We start from the raw sequence: 15,652 nt of genomic DNA, 5'->3' as shown, positions 1-15,652 counted from the left end.
AATCTTCACCATTCATCAAATTCACCTGGAGGTGACTGGGCTCCAAGCCAGTTTGATTCAGGACCTGGATGGGGCCTGACAATTTATATTACAATGAATTTCCCAAATGATGCTGAGATTGTTATCTCAAGAGTTACATTTCGAGAACGACCACCTTAATTCTTCATAAACTGTATAAAATTCAAAATCGAGCTCACACACAACATTAAGCTCAAGTATGGATTTCATATTAGCTGGAATTACTGAGTAAGACCAAAGTGTCTTTCAGCACAGACTTTAATGGTAACAATTCCTTTAAGCTCAATTAACTTTAGCTATTACAAGTCTTATGCAGATGTCACTATTAGACAATATTTAGTGACTTGCACTGGGTTCCTCATAAAAGACAAATTCACTTAAAAGTGTAATCAACAATCATTAACAGTTTTGTTATGCCAACACAAAACATGGCTAATTTGAGTTACCCCCCCTCCCCGCCCAAATCACTAACACAGCATGATCAGTACCTTAAGTATACGTCAACTAAGCCATTAAAAAAAAAAAAGTGAGTGTTTCACTACCCCTGAGACCACTAGTTAACTGTGGTTCATACTTTAAAATGTGAGTACACCCACACAAGAAAGCAAACTAATCAGTTTTTAAAAATCTGATTATCACATTGCAAACTCGCCCAGGAAAAACACGTTATTGAGTCACTTAAAATGTAAATGTACCATTAACAGGCCAACTGGACCCTAATTCTTAGAGGTTTATGCATTAAAAGATTTAGGAAATACAGACATAGCCAAATCTGATTCTAATACTCAGTTGAGTCCTACACATGGCACTAGTAATGTCAAATTGCCGGATGGGGTGGCGGAAACAGGGCAAATTGTTAGATTCTTTTGAAGATTTCATTGTACATAATCTGATGTCCAGTGTCCATACATTCAAAAATGTTGGTTTTCCAGGTACTTTACTGTTCTTTTAAACCTGGAGAAGCCTTTATGGCTTATTCCCTTAGAAGCAACAAATGAAATGATGTATAAAGCATCAAGTCAAAGATACAGAGAACTGGACACATCCACGAATTGTTATGACAATCAAAGAAGTCATCTCTGTAAATATCTAAGGGTGGTCTAAGGCTAAAAAGGTCAATCCGAAAGCCAATGAGGGATCCACTGTGTTTCACAGAAGTGTTTTCTTCATGTTTGGCTTTCAAGAAGTGATATGCCTACTATAGCTGTTATTTTGAGAGTATATGCATCTCAGAATTTTGAAAATAGAGCCAAAGAGCAGTTTTTCTTACCTTGTGGAGCAGAATTAACTAATTTCTCATTCATAATTTGAATCCAAAAAAGTTAAGCAGTTATGACATCTACCTTGAAGGAGCCATTTTAAGCAAAAGACAAAATGAAAAAATTCACTCATTGGAAAAACTGCGTAACTGTTTTTTTCCCAATGAAATGATTACAGAATAAACAAAGCCAGAACATCTTCAGAAGGCATGCATTTCACTTCCAGTTTAGAGAAGAACCTTAAGTCAATAAATCATGTCCAAACTACATATTAAAATGTTTATAAAAATTAAGTTTTAACATTTATTTCTAGCTTTCCACATCTGTGGGCAGACAAGGAGTAAGATTGCACATAAGTGTAAGCAGTGCAAAAATGTGGAAGTGGAGGAGTCACAGATGTGCTAGAACTTCAAGAAATAAAGCAGTGGACAAATCAAAATAACCAGGAAAAATGTAAAACCATGGGGTCAGATTAGGAAAGGTGAAGAATGGTAATGCCCTTGTTACTACAGAAGTTAAATTAGTAGTACAGATAGCACTTGTCAAACAAAAAACAATCCAATAGCATTGACTTTTATTCATTCATGTTAAGTCACCTGAAATGATATCTGTTGCATTTAAATGCTCATTAATGTAAATGGCTGAACAAATCCATTTCAATGGATACTCAATATCCCACATAGATAAGTCACTTCAACACAGCCTCATGACAACTCCCACACCGAAACAGTACTTTATTTTGTAAATTTTGACCCATTATTACTCCCATATTATGTTTTTTTTTTCAGCTGTCAAGTGTACAAGGTGAAGAGAAATTTCAGTTAGACAGGGGCTGCACCTGGAAAATAAATTTCTTAAACTCCATAAACACATTTCAAAACTGCTGGGTCCCAAAAGTCCATCTATGAACTCTAGGGCTGCCAGTATCATGTGCAGCACATTAAAGCTACACTATCCAAATAGCTTATTAATTCTGTATAAATCAGGTCAAGCAATGTGTCAACCTGTAACAGACTGTGCACTTTAACTGAACATGGCAAAATATTCACTCTTTTGAACTTTACATCATCATTTGATGTCAAACAATGAAGCAAATCCCAACAGTATATACAAAAAACAGCTTTGCATTTACAAAAGATTGTTTCCCATACTGATTAATCCAGGCAGCTAACTCATTGGTTTATGCAACTTTATTGAAGAAAAATAAATCAATTACTAGCAGAGCTATTAGTTGATCACTCATCCATTGACAACTTGCATCATTTATTCAGTGCTATATTAAACAGTGTACTGGAAGACAGATTAACTAATAGCTCCAAGCCTCCTAACAATTTAAATGAAAATTACAAAATGTTTGAGACCCTATTTTGGAATACAAAGGGTGTTTGACTTCCAATTTCCATTCTCTGTAGAACAAGAACAGGTCATTCCTTTATTGACATGCATAAAATACATCACATTTTCTGTTCTGCTGATGCTATAAATTCAATACCAATTCTCCAGCCACATCAGTTATGAGCATAAAGTATATCATGTAACCTCAAATCTCTAACAGTGGAAGGCTTAAACAAGAATGGATGCTGCTAGAATAATGCTGTTTCCTTTGATGTGACAACTGAGCATCCATCTCCCTCCCCCTCAGGATGATTTCTTCAGCATGTTAGAGCAGTGAGGAATGGTTTTAGTCTCATAACCAAGTTAGAGTGAAGATATTGGCCACATAATACACATGCTCCATTTTTTAAAAAATTCTGAGTCGTGGGCAACTGTTCTCTTGTAACTACTTTACAGTTTCTAAAAGCAGTTATTGTCCAAAGCTGGAAGAACTTAAGTCTTCTCAGATGAGCATGTGAATGAATGGAGGGAGGTAAACAAAAAATAAAATTAAAAAAGATGAGGTCTGATAGGGGAGCAGCCGGATAAGAAAATCAAAAAAGGAACAGTAATTTAAAGTTTATTCCAGCTATAATGCAGGTTATTCTGACTTTAAGGTAGCATCACATGGCATACTTCTGAGTCCATTCCCGAGATATTCTGTTGTACCTGTAAATAAAGATGTTATTTTTAAAAGTTAAAATAAAGTGAAAGAATTCCTAATACTTTAAATGGAAGGGAAAGATTTTCATCTCCAGACCTATTATGAAGTCATCTCTAATGACTATGATTAGAATAAAAGCCAACATGGGAGAAATAGTATTGGTACTCAAAGCAATGTGGGAAATTAGAGTCTGATGCTCTGAAAGCAGTATTTTAATAAACCTAAGAAAGCAGCACTACAAATTGGGAGGCTAACAAAAGTCAAAAGACCCTTTCTCTCCACTACCACTGAACGAGTACTCTAATTTTTAACATGAAAAAATGTTTAAAGTAGTATACAAATTCTATCTATCCACAGACATTTCCAAAGCCAGAACCAGACTTTTACTAAAACAATTTTATCTGAATCCTGGAGTTTGGGAAATTACTTGGTCGTGGATATTACAAGAAAAAATGCCTTTGAGACTTAGGCAGAGGCAGAAGGGGAAGATGACATTGGGCAGATAAACCGCAATCATTTTCAAAAGAGGTGTGTGACTGGTTGTGTTCATCAGAATGACATGTTACTTTTAATAAGTGTGGCAACTGAGGCTAATAAGCCCCATCAAGACCTATTGAGTACAACCAGAACATCTTTGTTGAAAAAGATCAACAGGTAATTCACACACAAACAAGGTTATTACTCAGGAAGGCTACTAACATTGATAAATACTATCAGTTTCCCCTTGAATTATACTAATGCCATAGACTACTTACCCCAACAAAATACTGATAACCTTAAGAAATGAATACATATTAAAGGACACAGGAGAACTTTTATATTTACAGTTCAAATATTAACTAGCTTCATTTCAAACCAAAAGCCAAATATGGTCCAACGACTTCCCTATACTTGTAACATACACAAGTTCTCCCTACCAATCATGGTTATCTCCTACGGATACTCTCTCACAAAGCCAGCACTTTAAAACAAAGGCTTTATCTAGCTAACATACAGGGAGCCGCAAAGTACAGCTGACATTAATGCATGCTTGTCAGTAATGAACATTTAGTTTAGATGCTTAGGCTTAAAAGTGTTTTTCCCTTACATTACTATCTCCTGGCAAAATTTGAAGTAAATCACCACATTCCATATAGTATTGATACAAAGTCTCAAGCTAAAACTTAAACACCATGGTAGTTTGAAAGAAAAAGATACTACATAAATTCCCATTTCTTACTAGTGCTATATAACTGCTTTGCCATGCAATACTTTCAAGCAGTAATGGCTACCAGGTATTTACTTTCACGTTAAACAGAGATCAAGCAGTTAAATGTACACTTTTCAGAAGGCTGCCACATCTGTTACCTTTTGTTAGTTAATACAGTGCCTTAATGCATGCAGCACTCAAGTGCTGGCAGTACCATGAATAAGCGCACCATAGAGTGCAGATCCTCTTACCCTACAACATAGCGTATTTCTCTGTCCACTCTCTTGCTAACCTATTGTACCTAATTGAACAAGTATACTTAGCATTAATTATAACATATGAAAGTTGTAATGGTTAAACTGAACATAAACATAATTCAAATATTTGAAAAATTTAGACCAAATTTTTACAATAGCACTTAACACTTTTTGGAAAAACATGCTTGGGGTTAAGAAAAATTTGCTTTCTTCTCCAAAATTTCAGAATAAAGTGATAAACTGTTTAACACACTAGGAAAAACAAAAAAACATTTTGGAGGGGGGCATTCACTGTCACATTAGCTAAAGCCTAGTAAGTTTTAAATAACCACATTTCAATAGCTAGCTTTCTGCATATTTTAACTATTATCTTACTAAGTATCAAGTCGTCTTGGCATTGTCACAAGCAGAGTATAAGCCTAACTCATTAAGTAAAACCATTTTAATAATAACTTTTTAACATACTTATCTCTGTCTGTTTTATAGATCCGTGCAATCTCTGGCACTAGGGGGTCATCTGGGTTTGGATCACATAGCAGTGAACAAATGGATAAAAGAACTGCAAGGAAACAAAAACATCTGTTATCCAGTTTCAGGAGTTTAGATAAATAAATGTATTTAATATGCTATTACAAACCTCAATCCTCAAAAGACTTATATTACTTTTTAACTCAATCTCAATAAGACAAAGACAAGCTCCTGGTAAGTAAGAAGAGCTAAAAATGGAGTTTGTGACATCAAATTCACTGCTGACTAGCTATAAAAATAAAGTTTCTAAGATAGGCAACTGATGCCATATTAATCTATGTTTTAAATAGGCATAAATGATATTAGAACTTAAGGAGTTTCTTGGTACTCTGGGGGTGGGGAGAGAACTTTAGCAAGAATATGCAGGTCAACACTCATGCCATATTATTCATAGTTGTTGGGCATGAAGAAAAATCCATTCTTTGCCATTGTCTCAGGAGTTTTCTGAGAAAAACTTTGAGGTGCTCCACTAAATGTTTTATCTCCTCGAACTTGTAAGAAACGATATTCTCAAGAGTACTGGTTAAATATAATGCCAAAATCTCTTTAGTACCAAGTGAGTCATCAGCCCTAGTTCTTCCCTTAACTAGTTCAACACACTGATTTATAAGATGTCAAACATTAAGGAACATAGATCTCATTCAATCTGAGTGCCTGTTATGTGCCAGTCACCAGACATGGCGCTGTTAAGATGTAAATGCTTGAAATGTTTCTGACGAATTAAAAAAAAAGTAATAGTATAAAGACAACATCGTCACATAAATATTTGCTGACTATAGCAAATTTAATTTCAAAGTCAAATGCAGCAGAGCAAATAAAAAATTACCTAATGGAGGAGACTGGGCTATATAGTAACTCAAAGAAAAAAGGTACCTTCAGTGTTGACTCCTAGTTTAGTAAGTTAGCAAAGTATGGCTGCCAAAAAAGCAAGTTACTTTAATGACAAAACAGTATCAATTCAATCTGCCCTTACAAAAACAGTTTTCATTGTTATAGTACATTACCAGCAGTGGCAGAAAAACTTGGAAGCTGGTATTTAGGTATGGGAGCATGTTCTGAAAAAAAATTAGAAAGCATCCAAGAGGGAGAAAAAAAGGTCTAAAAACTCCACCTGGGATATTCATGAAGAGACTGGACAACCTATTAGATACAACATAACAGATGCCTATTAACAGTAGGAGACCAGAATTGATCTACAGATATTTCCAAGATTATAGTTTTAGACTGTCATTAGGTAGAAACAACCTAAAATGGTTACATAACACATGACTAAAGATTTGTCTAAAAATTAACCCAGGAAAGCAAAATCAGAATTTTTCTAGAGTGGAAACTTCAGGATTCAAAATCTTTATTAAGTTTAGGTGTATTACACCATTCTTGGTAAAAAGGCAATGAGTGTGACATGTCCAAGCAGTTTGAGATTAAAAATACAGAAGTCTATTAAGATAAATTTTGCTGTTATGAGATGAAGGTAACTCACTAGGCAAATAATGCCTACCTACCCCAATTTGAATTTTAACCTCTTCTCACAAAGTCTCTTTAATCAATACCACTAAAAGAACACAAATGATAAAAGTAACTTTATTGCTTCCCCATCTCTTACCAGAAAGTTGGAATAAAAACACTCAGATAAGTACATCTCAGAATGAAACTATTAGAAAATGAGAACAGCTTAAGATTATTTCACTGGATGTATTTTTACCTTTAGAAATTGTTAAAGCAGGCGACCACTGTGATCTTAGAATATCGAGACAAATGCTGCCATTACTGTTAATATTTGGATGATAAATTCTTGTTGTAAATGCAACCTAAAACAAAAACTTTTAGGTATTTTATTCAAATAAAAACAAACATCTTTTAAAGCAAAACTTAAAATAATCAAGCCACAATGTTAAAAATGTTATCTATTAGCAAACAAGTTCCAAATATATAGAAACTGGTTTTCACAATCTGACCACAACTCCCCTTGCCCCCAGCTCCCTCTTATTAAAACAGAAACTTAAACTTTTGGATAAAAATTTCATTACTCATATGAAGGAAAGTTCTCAAGGTTACTTTGGTCCTACTGTATCATGAATATCAAAGAGCAATTTAAAGGTATTTAACACATTCGTTTAAAAAAGCCCTAATTTTGAATGCAACCAAAATTTGTAGACCATCTCATTTAAAGTTTCAAGTTACACAGGTATGCATGAGTTTGCAATTCCACTGTACATAAAACACACCTGAATCACAAAAATGGAAACCATCACATTGCACCTGTAACATTACTACGGACTGTTAATAGTGACATGTTTATGTCCTTTGAATACTACCTTCTCTAGTTACTTATGTAGGTTGAATTTATGTTAATGACTTAAAAGTAAAGGATAATATGCTTTTAGTATCTACAAACCAATCAACTCACTGCACTAGGCAACTCGTTTTCATAAATTTAGTTATGTATATAAAACTGTAAGCATAAGTTGTAGCAATATGTGCAAATATAAACTGAAGTTGGACATTTGATGCCTACAAGACAACAAAGCCTATAATCAGAATCTATGTAATAATGGGGGTAAGCTTCCATGTGGTCTGAATCTTGCAACATTAAGGAAAAGGCACACTTTATTACCATTTACAAAGTTCAAATTGAGGTCTAGCTCTTTAAACCAAAGGTTTAGAGTCAGCATCTGTACATCAGTGCCTCAATTCAACATATATATTTAGCCTAGGCAGAACCGTAACTTCCAAGAATGCTCTATTCCTTTGAAATAAAGCATAAATCTATACTAACAGATTTTTGAGGAGAAATACTTGCCTTAGGTGGTTTGAAGGGGTAGTCTGTAGGAAAATGAATTGTCAAAAAGAATACACCGCCTTGATATGGGCTGTCATTCTGTAAAAAGAAAAGTATGCTTAACCCAAATTTAAAATATTATTGCTAAATAATCCATAACATTTGTTTCTAAGTGTTCCTCTAGTAATGAACCAAAATTACCTATTTACACTGTAATAAAGAATCTAAATTATCCCATGAAAATTAAGTCTATATTAACAGGAAAAAAAAAAAAACACCAAAAACTTACCATAGAGTAATAAATCGTAATTTAGATTCAATTTTACGTAAGTCACCAGAATGTTTTTTAAAAAGTTATCCAGAAACACAAGTATTTTAGATCTCAATTCTCACAAAGGAAAAAGTACACATAGCAATAAAGCCTACATACAGAATCATGTATCAGAATAATCTGAAAATAAACTTTTACATGTGTAGATTATTTCTTCCAACAGCCAGATGTGTACAAATGGGTTTACAACAGGCCATTCTGCCCACTGGCCAACCAAAATGTTAGCTATTCCAGGTAAGGAACACACAACTATGTTCAAGAGAACAGGGAAAAGCTTAAGTTTCTCATTTTAATCAATACCAGAAAATAGATACATTGCCCCTATTTTACGCATGATATAAATGAGGCTTTAAGAAGTAACTTAGTCTAGTATACAAATAGTAAATGACAGAACCAAGATTCAAACAAGAGTCTTTTGAAGACCACTTAATGACAAAAGATACTGATCTAGACAGGAATTTAAAGTTAAAATGTGGAATGCCTAACTGCCTCAGGATATGCAAAGAATCAATCCGAAGAAATGTTTTAAAATTTACATGAACTGGGTTATTACTAACACTCATTCTTCTCCATTAGAAAGGTTATATATATACAGCTACATGAGCCTTTCACTATGCCCATTCTGGATATGTCACGCACATTAAAACTAGGCCCGATACTAACACAGCTCATCTAATTCCTACCCTTCTGTAAAACAAACATTAATTCAATTAATCTAACTCCTTGCTATATACTTTATGTAAGAGATCCAAAGAACAATTTTTTATCTTCATGAGCTTGCACTCTGATAGACATGTTAAGTAACTGCAATGAAATGTTACAGGTATCATGAAATATGAACAAGGGACACATGGAGTTCAAAGAAGAAAGGTCAATTTATTAATGAAGAATCAGGTTTAAAGAAATATACAACCAGTAAATGGAAGAGCTACTATTTATTTTTGAGAGAGTCTTGCTGTCCTCAGGCTAGAATGCAGCGGTGCAATCTCGGTTCACTGCAACCGCTGCCTGCTGAGTTCAAGCAACTCTCCTGCCTCAACCTCCTGAGCAGCTGGACTACAGGTGCGTGCCAGCCTGCCCAGCTAATTTCTGTATTTTTAGTAGAGATGGGGTTTCACCATATTGGCTAGGCGGGTCTCTTAACTCCTGAGGTCATGATCCACCACACTCCACCAGAGCTACTATTTAATCTGAGTTCTTCTCCAGCTCTCAAGTCTTTCCTTTTCATGTATTTTTTTTTCAGGTGGGGAGACAAGGACAGAATCCCATCTTGCTGTGTTGCCCAAGCTGACGTGCAGTGGCGCAAGCTCTGCCTCCCAGCTTCAACTGATTCTCCTTCCTCAGTCTCCTGGATAGCACAGATTACAGGCATGTACCAATGGGCCCGGCTCCTTTTTTTAGTAGAGATGGGTTTCACCATGTGGGCTGAACTTAAACTCCTGATCCCAGGTGATCTGCCCACCTCAGCCTCCAGCAAAGTGCTGGGATTATAGGCATGAGCCACTGCACCTGGCCCCTTTTCATATTTTCTGCAAAATATGGAACCAAAAACATTTTAAGTGACCCGAGTTTATTAGATTAACACGTCTTTGTTAAATACGGTTATAGTAACTTTTACCTGACCAGATACTATACAAGGTATGTTTTTTCTAAGTAAAATTAACAATTTAAGGGTAATCCCAAATATTTTTTTTTTTTTTTTTTCCCAAACAGGGTCTTGCTCTGTCACCCAGACTGGAATGCAGTGGCACAATCTTGGCTCACTGCAACCTGTGCCTCCTGGGATCAGGTGATTCTCCCACCTCAGCCTCCTGAGTAGTTGGTACTACAGGAGTGAGCCACCACAGTCAGCTAATTTTTTTGTCTTTTTAGAAGAGACGGGGTTTCTCCATGTTGCCCAGGTTAGTCTCAAACTGCTCAGTGATCCACCCACCTTGGCCTCCCAAAGTGCTGAAATTACAGTTGTGAGCCACCACGCCCTGCCCCCAACACTGAAGTTTTAATAATCCAATTCCAGAAGTTCTTTGTAAGCTTTCATTCCAATTTTCATGAAATCAAATGCTGTCTGACTGCTTCTGAATAAAGGCAATCTGCTGATGTGATTTAGGCAAAACCACATTTCGTTTATTCAAAAAAAGAACTTTAAAAAGAAGGCAAAATATTTCAATGTTGCAATTTAATACCAAAATACTGCCACACCAAAGAGGAAGAACTACAAGGTTCAGCGACAACAAAACTGAGCCATATACAAAATTGAGACCCTATGATATTTAACTTCTATTACGAATCAGCAGCTGCAGCTAACTACACGAAAGAGAAACAAAACCCCCAAGAGTAAGGCAGCAAATCGACTGGAATCTTACAAGTACAGAAATTATATTAGAGATCTGCTTAGGAAATCTTCTATCCCTGCTTTGGTCTCATCAGTGCAAGCTGCTTCCTCATAGTGCCTCAGCTCTTCTGCGGCAACCATAACATGTTTTTTTTTGTTTTGTTTTTGAGACTGAGTCTCACTCCGACACCAGGCTGGAGTGCAGTGGCATAATCTTGGCTCGTAGCAACCTCCGCCTCCCGGGTTCAGGCAATTCTCCTGCCTCAGCCTCCGGAGTAGCTGGGACTACAGGCGTGCACCACCACACCCAGAGCTAATTTTGTGTTTTTAATAGAGACAGGGTTTCACTATGTTGACCAGGATGGGTATTCTTTTTATTTTTTATAGTGCTGCTCTCACCCAGGCTGGAGTGTGCAGTGGTGTGACCTCTGCTCTCTGCAACCTGTAGCTCCCAGGTTCAAGCAATTCTTATGCCTCAGCCTCCAAAGAAGATGGGATTACAGGCATGTGCCACTACGCCCAGCTAAAAATGTTGGTATTCTTATAGGTTGATTTTCTTCTAACTGCTGCCCCAGAAAAATATGAGTTGCAAAATATATCTCTTGTGCAGTTACTCATTCCAGGGCATATATGCAAATGCCCTCTTATATTTCTACTTAGATTATGGCAATAGCTTACTGATGATTATCCCTCCATCTTAATGATAAACTGGTCTTTTAAAAATGTTACTCCCCTGCTTGAAATCTACCATAGTTTTAAAGATATAATTCAAACTCCTAAGTACATATGGTGCTTTATGATCTAGGTGCCCATCAATCTAGTTTCATCTTCTGTCTCTTCTACAGAACATGCTCTCTACTGCAAGTAAAATATTATATGGATAACACATCTTCTTCTCTCCCCTCTTTGAAATATTCTTCCTTATAGCCTCCTTTGTCCTGTCTGCTCCCTACCTGTCTTTTACACCTCTTTAAGTACACAGTTACCATTAACCACCCATATTCTAACATTTACTTAGATTTCTCTTTTATTAGGCTACAAAGCTCCTTAATGAGTAAGGTAAAGATGGAAAAAGTCTTCAGGTATCATTAGCTTATGTGGGAAATGACATAATACACTTGAAATAAAAGTTGAAAAAATAACCCTTATGGACCAAATAAAATAGTACCTATGGACCAATTATTTAAATTCAGATAGTTTTTCTAATTGATTATGCTCAGGCTGTGAAAGGTTACATTTTTCACAGATACTTTCACATTTTCACAGGTACTTTCTTCTACAGCTCTGTCATCGATTAGGTAGAAGTTAGTGTTGTTCTTTAAATCCACCTTTTTCTATCAATTCCTTTTCAATTAAAAAAATATTTAAGCAAGTAAATGTCAGAGGCAATAGGTAAGGAAGTCAATTTCTTCTACTTGCATCAATTCTTGTTGGAAACTAATCTTAATATAGTATGCAACCCACCCCCACTGAAACACACACACACACACACACAAATAGCAATGCTGTTAATTCTTTTGAAGGTTTATTTTTTAATCAACCGTTGTGCTTCAGAAGTAGCTTACCTTCAGAAACAATAAGCTAGTACATGACAAAGCAATTTTGCTGCATAACTAATGATCTAGAGGATTTTCTAACAACTCACTAAAATCAATGTCACTCTATTAAAACTTAAAATTAGCTGCTCTATTTTTTAGAAAGTCAGGGAATCTTCAGTTCTGTGGCACTGGCATCACTTTAATAAAGGAAGCTAAGTAGTAGTCCGAAGCAAAAATGATGTTAACTATCCTATTCTCCCACTAAATCTGTAGTTTATGGGTTGTTTTGGGTCACAACTGCTTGCCACATAAGGTATGCTTGCCACCATACTCAGAAAATAAGCTATTTATCTTATACAGTGATGCTTTGTCACAAAGACGTATTCAGAAGCCAAAAGAACCAAATGAGTTGTTTCACTGGTGCACTCCACAGTAAGCACAGAGTTAACTATTTAAAGGTGACACCTAAATTATGTGCTTACTTACGTACAAGACAATACCTGTACTTTGGGTACATTTTTATAACCTTTGACTCCTTGAAATTACCCAACCAACAGTGAGAACTCACCTTTTTAACTGAAAACATTTCAGTGAGTACTGCTACCAAAGCAAAACCCTGCATTGTGGTTAATCAGGTTAATATTTAAATAGTTCTGAAAATCACATGCTTCTGTTTGTAAAAGCAGAAAACTGCCAGTCATTATATTAAAAGGCTGCTGAAAAACTTAGCAAGGAATAGCCATCATCTGAAATATTTATTTAAAGAATGAAAAAAGGAAATGTTTTCTAAAAATAAAATCAAATTAAGTAAACTGCTAAAAAATCTGTCAGAATAAGCAACACCATTCTCTAAAAAATTACCACCATATACTCCTCATTCATGTTCCCTTTGATTGACATAGGTATGTTCCTTGCCTTTTTGGAAAACTAGTGTGTTGTTCAAAATGACAAAGTCTAATCTATTAAGAAGAAATAGATTTAAGGAGCTGGTTTATTCTGCACACTATCCAATTAGAAGTCTTAATTACCAACCCTTCCGTACTTTCTTAGTTTTGACAATTTTTATAATGAAACTATCAAGTACCCTCTGAATCAGAGATGAGCTTTATTTGGTAAGACATTTTATCAAATTCTTTGAAAACTGGTAATCCAAAATGGGAAAATTATAAAGTTTGCAAAAGCAACTACTTCCAAAACATTAGGTAGATAATATGGAAGTGACCTAGCAGGCATTGTGGTAAACACATATCCCCATCTAAAAAAGGGAGGCAGCTGTTATTCCATCCCAAGCCACTACTGCTTGTGGAATGTGGGCCTACTCAAAAGGGTTTTATTTGAAGATTGCTGGCTTTCAAAAACATTGTGTGAAGCAAACTGGGTAACTCGACATTTAACTATGTGTATTAAAATCACACAATATTGCTACCAGATTAGATAAAAGGAAGCACTTTTAAAACAAAGTAAAATTTAAAACTGTAAAAATAGTCATTGTGATAATGAAATGCATAATCCTGGCTTTGTAGTTTATTAAAATGATCCAGGATATTCAAAGTATTAAAACTTAATATTTGCCCCCCTGCCATGACTTACTTTGAGTTTCCCTACTTTTAGGATATTAACAATTCAATCACTCTAAATTAATCATCCCTGTTAGGATTTCCCATTAATTACTCCTACTCATCACTTCATTCACCTGTTACTTATTTTGCATCTTACCACACTTTAGCACTTAAGTATCTGTCTACTCTAGCAGAGTGTAAGTTCACTGTTAAGATTGACAGGGATGTCTATTATATTCACTCGTATCCTTATTACCTGGCACACGGTATGTAGTCACATTTGAGACAGAAAAATGACTAAAGTTAGAATCAGAATTACTGAAAAAATACTTGTTGATTCAACCCATCTACTAATTCTTAAGAGCACTTTTTTCTTTAGGATTATAAATACTAACCACTGTCTCATCCAGTACATTATTGCTCTTTATGTTTCTTATAAAACCATCAAATAGGGAGAAAGTTTTCAGTAAAATAAGCATCTAACTTAGAAAAGAAATCCTTAAGCACCTTACCAAGTTAAAAAAAAAATGGTAAGTATTTGTGTAAGATACAGTCTTACCCCAGGATGTTTTAGTGCGCTCTAATTCTCTGAAATTCTTAGATGGTATCCATAATTCTGAATATTCAATTATCCAGCATATAGTTTCTTATCTACCCAGGATAGAAAGGAATTTTGCTATATTCAAAATATCACTTTCTCCCTAAATATATTCAAAATTTGCATAAAACTAAAGTTCTATATAGAATCAAATATCAAAATACAATTAAGCTAGATTATTGGCAGCTACAGCAAAAAGATAAGATCTCTGAGGAACACAACTTACGGCAGTATCAGAGCCCGTAACTTTAATTGTCTGTATAAGTAACAGGAAGTTCCATGACAATGCTTTACACAGTGCTACGAAGAGAAACTGAACTGAGATAGACAGATGTCTGGTAGGTCAAAGATGCTATACTTCAGACCATGAACACAGAGATAGACATAAAGTACACACAACAGATGACTAACTCTTTATATTGTTTCTCTCAAATGCAGTACAACTATGGAATATCCAAAATAGAATTAACTATATGATAAAATAAACCTACAGACCAAGCTAAAAATTACAACCAAATCAATGCTGGATTTTCACTTAACACTAAATTTAAAAATTCTTAATACTTACAGGTCCCATAATTGTGGCTTGCCAATGAAACACTAGGGAAAGAAAAAAAAAATCTCTTGGTTATTATCTAAAAATGCACAAGCTTTAAAAAAATTAAGCATAAAAATCAACTTGAAAGTTACTTACTATCATCCCCAACTGGACCTGCAGAACATTGTGCTGGAGGGTCACGGGCCAAATCACTAAGTTCCTATACACCAAGACAGAAAATGAGTGAGTCACATTAAGCTTCATTTAAAGAAAACAGAAGCGAGTCCACTGCTTTCAGTTACTTTCACACTTTTTTTTAAGGAACACGCCATCACAATTCACACAAATAATATATTCCATTAGGAGAGAGAAAACATGCCTGGACATATGCTAAGACAATTATCTTAGCAAGAGTTCATAAAAAAATATATATGCATACACATTGATACAAAAAAATCTATTACATAAACAAAAAGTTGATCTCTTACAAACTGAAATAGCTATAATTAGACATTCTCACAGTTTAAGAGCTTAGACCAGGGAAAGCTCAATATTCGTGTTATTTGTTGAACTTCCAAGACCACTTTTGGAGGCCCTCAATTCTCTTAAATCCTTTGCTCTTCCTGAACTATCCTTCCTCCCCAATCCACTAACTCGATTTTCCACCTGAAAACAAACAGAAAACTCT

The 15,652-nt window shown here is 35.2% G+C and overlaps 1 protein-coding gene across 13 annotated transcripts in view; it reads right to left on the bottom strand.

Moving 5' to 3' along the window:
- Positions 1–258: 258 nt before the first annotated feature.
- Positions 259–15,652, bottom strand: part of UBE2D3 (ubiquitin conjugating enzyme E2 D3) — a 71,389-nt gene continuing 55,995 nt past the window's right edge. For 7 of the 13 annotated variants that reach the window (XM_054253116.2, XM_078366767.1, XM_078366763.1 and 4 more), the window contains 6 exons: positions 15,121–15,184; positions 14,995–15,026; positions 8,090–8,167; positions 6,992–7,097; positions 5,227–5,320; positions 259–3,320 (listed from right to left, as the gene is read on the bottom strand). In XM_054253116.2, coding sequence (XP_054109091.1) covers positions 3,275–3,320; positions 5,227–5,320; positions 6,992–7,097; positions 8,090–8,167; positions 14,995–15,026; position 15,121 — 357 coding nt within the window. In that variant the 5' untranslated portion in view covers positions 15,122–15,184 and the 3' untranslated portion in view covers positions 259–3,274. Of the gene's footprint in view, positions 3,321–4,755; positions 4,806–5,226; positions 5,321–6,991; positions 7,098–8,089; positions 8,168–14,994; positions 15,027–15,120; positions 15,185–15,652 lie in introns of all 13 variants that reach the window. The other 6 variants (XM_054253115.2, XM_078366762.1, XM_078366760.1 and 3 more) reach the window with 1 other exon arrangement.

The sequence above is a fragment of the Callithrix jacchus genome, chromosome 3, assembly GCF_049354715.1.
Source record: "Callithrix jacchus isolate 240 chromosome 3, calJac240_pri, whole genome shotgun sequence".
In the NCBI taxonomy this organism is placed as follows: domain Eukaryota; kingdom Metazoa; phylum Chordata; class Mammalia; order Primates; family Cebidae; genus Callithrix; species Callithrix jacchus.
Note: the sequence above shows the minus strand (reverse complement) of the source record. Positions and strands in the feature narration are given on the sequence as shown.